The 8067-nt window shown below is 38.5% G+C and overlaps 1 protein-coding gene across 1 annotated transcript; it reads left to right on the top strand.

Moving 5' to 3' along the window:
• The first annotated feature begins 2884 nt into the window (after window positions 1-2884).
• LOC139734063 (uncharacterized) lies at window positions 2885-8036 on the top strand. Its single transcript, XM_071644877.1, has 4 exons — window positions 2885-3449; window positions 4647-4849; window positions 6239-6441; window positions 7661-8036. Exons 1-4 carry the CDS (start codon window positions 3320-3322, stop codon window positions 8034-8036), a joined length of 912 nt encoding a protein of 303 aa, XP_071500978.1. The 5' UTR covers window positions 2885-3319.
• The last annotated feature ends 31 nt before the right edge of the window (window positions 8037-8067 follow it).

Below are 8067 nucleotides of genomic sequence, written 5' to 3'. Positions count from 1 at the left end.
TAGGAGGTCACAAGTTAATTACATTTTCTTCCTGTAATGAAACTGTTAAAGGAGACCTCCGGATGATTTCCAGATTTTTCCATTTGAAAAACTATCAATTATTTATACTGAGGACGGAGTTTGAGAATTTATAGTGATTGGGATGAAGAATAAGAATATTTTCGAAATTTATAACAAATTGCAATGAACAAGGATGATGACATGGTAGAGTCACCATAAGAATGCATGAGTTGGGGCTCAAGGAAGCTAAACAAAAGAAGAAAGCATGTATACCCAGGTGAACTCGCAAGCAAGCGGTATTCTCTGTAATGAAATTACACTGCTACATTTCTGAAATATGTGAGCCTCCTATATGTCATCATCCTTGTTCAATGCAATTTGTTTAAGGTTAATCAAAGTATTGTTTCTCTGCTCAAGAACCACAATAAATTCCGCAGATCTAATATACATTGGAGCTGTTGATTTATCTACTATGATGAGAAATTATGAAAATCGTCTGGAATGCCCCTTTAACTATGTTTTGCTGCATCACTAAGGTAGGATCGCTGCAGCAATGATTTACTGCAGCTAAGGATGTTGTCTCACTTTCCGAATTTTAATTGATAGCACGATAAAAAAAGATTGGTTATTGGCTTCACAAAAATGCAAATTGATAAACATGCGATCATCATACATAAAACCACTGTGATAAACACAAAAATATCATTATTTGGTATACTATGCACCGTATTCTTGTATTTTAATGTTTTCAGTATACACACATGGAGAAAAAATGTAAAATACAAAATAATTGTCACTGTTTGTTCCTTTCGTACTTTTACAACATTCGGCAAGTGTTATGTCCAAAAATGAAAACAAAAAAGTCATGACATGCATGGTGAAACAGTCTGCGCAACGCTTACAAATATTATTCTGCTTCCAAAGATGATCACTATATATGCATATGACAACCAACGTGCAATGTTTTTCTGAGTTTCTGATGTAGTATTGAATAACTATGTAACTTATGTTACGGATGTGGTCTGTGCTTTACCATGATAGTTAATTTTTCTTCAAGAAATTCTGCGTTTTAACCAAATGTTAACTTTGAGAAACTCTGTTGTCTCAATCTATTTCTACCGATTAAGGTCATTTTCTTCTTCTCTTTCTTTGCTAAATGGTAGAAAAAAAAAAACCCACAAATTCAAATCGATTTAAGAAAAAATCCCGATTATAATCACAGTCATGATACTTCAAAAAAAGCAAGTAAAAAGTATCAGTATTCTAATTCGGCATTATTGCACGAGAGAGCAAAATTAAAGCATTAACGACAATCTGCGGAGAGAATCGGTTGTCTTATTATTTGCTGTCATATATAATAGTGGTATGGTACTGATCGTATCAACCCATCAATCCCTCGACTATATATATATTTTTTTGGTTTGACGTTGCTTGTTAATATATCTTTGCTATTCGTTGTTATAGCGTTTCATAGGGGAAAAACACAACATAACAACAAACATACAAAACAAATTCATTCGAGCCTTTTTTTTTGGTTTAAATAGATTACTAGTATACTACTTGTTGTTTCAGTTACAATATTTACACATTGCAGGATTACAGAAGCCTATTGCTAAACTTGTGGTTGATTCTTAATTTGGCAACACATTTCGGAAGAATAAGATAAAAATTTCTCATCGCTGTGTCTGCAATTGATCTTCTGTACATATTTTTCATTTTGTGCTGACTTTCTGAAATTATCAAGATCAATCTAATCTCTCTTCTGAAATAGAATACTTAGTAAACCTCAAAGTTATATCATTCTATGTGAGTTAGGATAAGATAATTGTTATCATTTTTTTTTTGGAGCAAAATTTGCCAACTTGACGGACTGAACCTGGCTGTGATGTTGGCTATATTCGTGTCAATATGGCTGCTTACAATGCTGTATGAAAGCAATGTCATTGTACGTCATCACTCTATCTCTCACAATGTGAGAGATAGAGATGAAAAGAGCTGAAACAAAGAAGAAGAATGAAAGTGATAATTCTTTACTGAATGATAATGATGATGATGATAATAATGTTGATGATATTAATAATAATAATAATAATAATGAATAATGATAATAATAATATGATGATGACGATAATACTGTAACTGCTGCTACTACCACTACTACTAATAGTAATAATAATAATAAATAGCAATGATAATAATAAATCAAACCTCAATCATGTTAGATCGTCAAGATGAGCTTGAGTGCAGAATATTTTGAGTACTTTGCATACTAAGTGTCTTACACGCATCTCACATCGTTTGAGTTATAAAGAAATGTCCGTACATGATTCATCGCATTTACTGCATGGTATTGTTAAAAAAGAAATACCATGCCAAGAAGAAAGACAGATATAGGCCTATAGACATTGTTGTCCGTCACGTTCATTGCACCGGGAGCTGCTTGATCTATCTCTGATCAAATATATTCCCTTGACTTTAATACCAACTGGCTCCATACAACTAATTGCAGTATAACGAAGTAACGAATAGGTACTGTCTTCATGTGTCCTTTATTTTTCTTTACTTTGCAAACAAGACAAAATACTCCAAGAGTGTTCTGAAATTTTTATCAAACGCAATGAGTTCTCAAGAAATTCTTGTGAGTAGAGAGGAGTTTACAATCGCGAGGTGTCTGTAGTGGTCGCCACTACACAGTTGAGTGGTTCGCACAGCGTCGCCCGTTGCTATGGACACGGCAATTGAGCCGTCTCTACAACGTGGTGGTATGGTAAGCGGGGGATATGTGTGTGTGTGTGTTGTGTATAATCATGTTTACTGGAGAGGTGTTTGCGCTCCTCGTGTGTGTATACCAGCCTAGCCCCCATACATTCATGTGTACGTGTTGAAGCTGCAAATCGGTGTGCCGTGCTCACTCATTTAGCGCTGCTGCAGCTGGTGTTATCGCCTTGGGTTTCGGCGCAATTGCCTGTGGAAGTTGTGAGCGAAGGGTAGACGCCCGGTAGAGTGTTCAGGAATTTGCCGCTGGCGTGTGAAAAGGAAGAATTGTGCTTGCTTGACATCCAACAAGTTTATCATTCCAAGTAAGCATTTCAAGAGAGGTGTTCGTCAGCTGTCATTGAGAAGCAGGACTCACAAGTAGAAAACGAAGCAATTTAAATCATATTCGAAGTTTGATCTTGAAGGGGCTTTGGCCACACACACCGCGACCGCGTACAGTATTCGCTACCTGGTCCTGGAGCCTCGTCGAAGAGGGAACATAAGCAGCCCAATTCTTTGGTCCTGATAGTGATAGCAAGGAAATTGTGTAATCAAGTACGTGATGGCCTTGGCAGTGAAGACGAAACAACAACTCACTCCAGATCGTTCTCCTCGCTTTGATAATGTTCCGAAACGTTACGAAGAGACAAAACCAGTGCAAGTTCAAATACATGCTCACAGGAAAATCCTTGGTAAGTGAGATTGATTAACGTTAGGCCAACGCTCGTTAAATTTCTGCTAAGAGAGTTTATGCTAGAAAATATATACTAATTAATAAAGAATGATATAATCAAGGATTTTTTTTTGATATACATTAGATCTGCTAGGCTATCCGTGAGCCTAGGGATTAGAAGTCTCTATAGCTATAGAATATCATTGTTTTTATAGAGGGTCTACCTGTCCTGTATCTGTAGCCTGACCAGACACTGTGCTGTCGCGAAGCGACAGCGGCTGCGTGTAGTTACTGTATCTGTAGACATAGAATTCAACATATTCTCATATTCTCATTTTCTGAGCAGAATGAATGAGCACTTGACATTGCTTGACTTAGACTTTCTATAGTCGGGATAACTCTTTCAGAAGGTAGGGGAAAAACAACATGTACATCTATTTTGATACCAATAACATATCAAATGAATGGGTAGATATAATTTTCATAAGAAAAAAAGACATTTTGTGGATATTTCTTTTAAGTGTTTGCATTACTGTGATATCACAAATTGTGGTAGGGTTCTCCATTACAGACAGAAAGATCCGTCTGTCCGGAGGAGTCTTTTATTTTTTTGACGTTATCGCTCTCCTCCGTATAAGGAGGGGATCCGTGAAGCCAGACGTAGTCTCCGCGGAACATTTCCCTGACGACCAGATACAGACCGATCTTTCGGTCGAAAGGTTCCCACAATCCTAGCCTTCTTATCCAGTGATGGTGTCACATGGATGAAACCAAAACTTTAGCATTCATCATACAGTATTTACATTGTAGCTTTTGAATTTATAAGCTCTTTCATTTTCCTCAACCTTCACAAATGTAGCCCTATAGAAAACATAACCAATATTTCTGCATGAATCACTGAATTTACATCGTGTAGGTGCCTACATGTTTCTTTGAGGTACAAATTTGTAAATTCCCCTTTCATTTTAGTCTCTTTGAAATTACTTGTAAACTTGTATAGGCAGGCAGTACAATGTAGGTAGGAACCTATACAATGTGTACAGGAGGCCTACACCTACAATTGTGTTCCTTTGTAAACGAATCAATTTGCTGTCAGTTCCATGTCCTTTCTGTTCAAAGATATAATGTGATGTAATTTAAATCCCATGTTTAATAGCATTTTACATGTAATTACCTCATTTCAGTGAGAAACTCAAAACTTTTGATCATTTCACAGATCTTGGCCAGGAGATCCACACCAAGTGGGAGCACAGCGCCTCAAAGGACAAATCCCAAGCGATAGTGGAGGCGGAGAAGGAGGTGTGGAAACAGGCAGAGCATGTGAAGAATGTTGCACTGGAGAAATGCCGGGCAGAAGGTGTGACGGCGAAGGAGCAAGCCCTCAAGGAGTTGAAGATTGCCCATGAGAAAGCCATCAAGGTGAGGACTAATAGTAATAGTGCTCATTCTTGCCAGTTTATCTAGCATTTGGAAATGAGTTGGATTCACAGATAAAACTTGCAGGAGACTGGTATCTTGCAAATGTGAGGACAAACTTACTTAGTTAAAGTTTAAAAGTGCCACTTGCAGAGGAGACCCTCTGAGAAGATAAGATCTCAGGGCCCCATTTCATAAAACTTGTTATCAGTGACAAGTTGTCATACTTGTTATACGCTACTGAAATCCTTGCATCTGATTGACTAAGAGCGAATTTGTCACAGAAATGAGGCAATTGTCACTGATAACAAGTTTTATGAAACAGGACCTTGATCTCATCTTTTTGTGTTCTTGGACCTGAGATGTTGAGAAGATCAGATACTACAATCTGACTTCTCTCCTTTTCAGACCTAAAAATTTAAGGAGAGGAATTAGTTTGGCTTCTGAATGGCATTTGTAAGCTTCTTTCCAAATTACATCTTGAATTCATACACAACATTACGTTGTTCGAGCTTTGTTCTAGTCTGTGTCATTGTTTTTGTTTCTGTCATTACCTGTTTATTTTATGTATTTGCATTTTTTCAATTTATTCATTTATTGACTTATTAGTGCTATGTAGCATCATCACATTGTTTGGGTTAAGAACCTTTACATATTCTCATTATGATGTCACAATTGTCATCATGAGTTGATCATTATGGCATTCTATTGCTTATAGCTCTCTAATGAGCCTATCTGATATAGAGAAATTTTGAATTGAGTTGTTTAGTGCAGGCTACCTGTCTCTTAACAGCAAACTAAAACAAATGGAAGAAACAAAAACAACAACATGAATAGACCAGCAGAGACTTTACAAACAAACAAAAAAATGCTGGGAGGGTCTTTGACTGTAGCCATGAAACAGGACCAGAAAAACAAGAGAATATAATATCACCCCAAATCTCATCTCACCATGTTCTATTCATTTGTTCCTGCAATGTGTACGTTTTTTGCACAAGCAGAAAGTATCTGGGCAAGTGGGCAACCTGTTTATTCTGAATGCTTTGTTCCAGATAACTTTCAATTATAAGTGATATTAAAGTGATGTTCTATTGGATTAAAGAAACAAGCTGTTTGTTGGAAGTGGTGTATTGATAGCATGTCATAATACAATGTAACTACAGGATTATTCTACTGAAATCAGCGATTAGTTTGTACTTCTCTTTGTTTTAATCTCTTTTTCTTTTCCCTGTAGTGTACAGTGATAATGCTCCGGGCCTTATTATCTATCACATAGATGAAATCACACAAGTTTAGATATATCATACTCCACTGTTCTGACATCCAGTCAAAAATGCGCCACTACAACCTCTTCACTGCTTTTAATCCTTGACTTTTTTCCCCGACTTTCAGGAAGAGGCGCTGCGTGTAGAGGGAGAGATGCAGAAGATCCAGCAGCAAGAGGTCAAACGGGAGAAGGAGGCGGGAGAGCTTATCCTGCGAGAGACGGTGGAGAAGGTAACGGCACGCAAGGACAAGGAGCGGGAGGAGGCGGTTGCCAAGGCGCGGCAGGAGGAAATCACCAAGGCGAGGCTGGCTGCAGAACAAGTGGCAAGGTACTAGGAGTGAACCGTGGAGTTTTGGGTCGCACGCAGACAGTTTTGAGTCGCTTTGGTTGTGTTCAACAAGGGTCTTATGTAATGAATGTGAAATGGTCCTAGGTTTGAGCCTGGAGTTCTTTGGTAAAATTGAAATGGATAAAAAGTAATCCACATAAACTGGGTCACATCATCTACATGGTATCCAGCACTAAATGACCCCTGCTGGTAGCTAAACTGTGTTAACCTTTGGGAAATGTTCAATTATAACATGTCATTTTTAGCCACACATCTCTTGTGCAGAAATGTGAATTGAACAAGGAAAGTTTGGATGGGATTACAAGAATTTATTGTTCTAGACTGATACCCAAACTTACTTAACATGAATTATGGATATATATGATCACTGTGGGCAGTCAGTACATCTTGGGCGTGTACTATTAAAGTGTACTGCGTCAATTTCATATGGGAAAGCATTGTTCGTTTACCGTGGCATGGTTTGCTTCATTTTTGGATTCTATCTGATCACAAACTTGGAAGTCTTTTTGAAGTTAACTGACTTAATTTTATTGATAGTACATGAATGTACTTGTATGCATTTACTCTGACCATTGGCTTGAGTGAATGATTTAATTACATTGTCAATATCATGTGTAAAATGTAGTGTGTCTGTCCTACTATTTTAGTTAATTTGAGACAGTTGAAAGTACTGCATCCAGTCAATTTTCCTTGATGTGATGTCACTTATTCAAATGATCACACCATTATTAATTCATGGTTGTGTATTTTTGCTTTTCTAAACCTTGTTCTATGAAATTTAACTGCCACATGCACAAATCCAGCATCTGACACGTTTTTTTTTTTTTTGCAAATCCTTCTTGATGCATATATTCTCCTTAAGTGTGTGATGTCACAGTTCACACTCTATTATATTACCAGATAAATGGTGTACAAAAATACTGGCCAGTGATTGGCCATAATGCAATCACGCAACTAATGCATTGAGGATCAAAATTGTTTTATTGTGAAAAGTGACATCATATAATTTCAGAAATTGACTGGCTGCCAACGGGGTACAAGGAAATGATGTGTATTCTTGTAGACCATATAATTTATCATATCTTACTTTGCCATTTCATCTCAAAACACTTTGTGAATGAAACTAATGCGTTGGGCATTTCATCAAGATTCCTTCCTTCCTATCATGGCACTGACGTGTATCTCTGAACCATTACAGGGAGACAGCCGACAGAGAGGCAGCGACTGTCAAGCGCATGGCATCGGAGAGGGCGGTGGCGCTCAAGGAGCTGAAGGAAGCCAAGACGCAGGAGCGCATCAAGGCCGTGCTGGCGGCCCAGCAGGAGGAGCGCCACATCGCGGCTGTGGAGCTGGGCAAGGTGCGCGAGGCCCACGCCCGCGAGATCGAGGCGCTGCGGGCGGAGATCAAGCGCTGGCAGGCCAAGGTTGAGGAGACGAAGGGAGAAGTGAGGCAGGAGGAGGAGGAGAAGCAGAGCTGGATTGAGAAGCACGAGGACCTGAAGCGATCCTACCAGGAGTTTATAAACAAGACGAGGGGCTTTCGGCCGGGCCAAGCCGAGTTCCTCTTAAAGTGAAACTTACCCCGTGCTCTGGAAAGGGGAACTG

This window comes from Diadema antillarum, unplaced genomic scaffold (genome assembly GCF_040938485.1).
Source record: "Diadema antillarum isolate AM-2024a unplaced genomic scaffold, OU_Dant_1.0 seq00000508_RagTag, whole genome shotgun sequence".
Classification (NCBI taxonomy): domain Eukaryota; kingdom Metazoa; phylum Echinodermata; class Echinoidea; order Diadematoida; family Diadematidae; genus Diadema; species Diadema antillarum.
The sequence above is the reverse complement of the archived record's forward strand: the minus strand, read 5'-3'. Positions and strand labels throughout refer to the sequence as shown.

Coding starts and splice junctions, on each gene's coding strand:
- LOC139734063 (XM_071644877.1), top strand. CDS start 3,320: ATGGCCTTGGCAGTGAAGACGAAACAACAACTCACTCCAGATCGTTCT. Junction 3,450..4,646: donor TGCTCACAGGAAAATCCTTG/GTAAGTGAGATT, acceptor ATCATTTCACAG/ATCTTGGCCAGGAGATCCAC. Junction 4,850..6,238: donor CCCATGAGAAAGCCATCAAG/GTGAGGACTAAT, acceptor CCCGACTTTCAG/GAAGAGGCGCTGCGTGTAGA.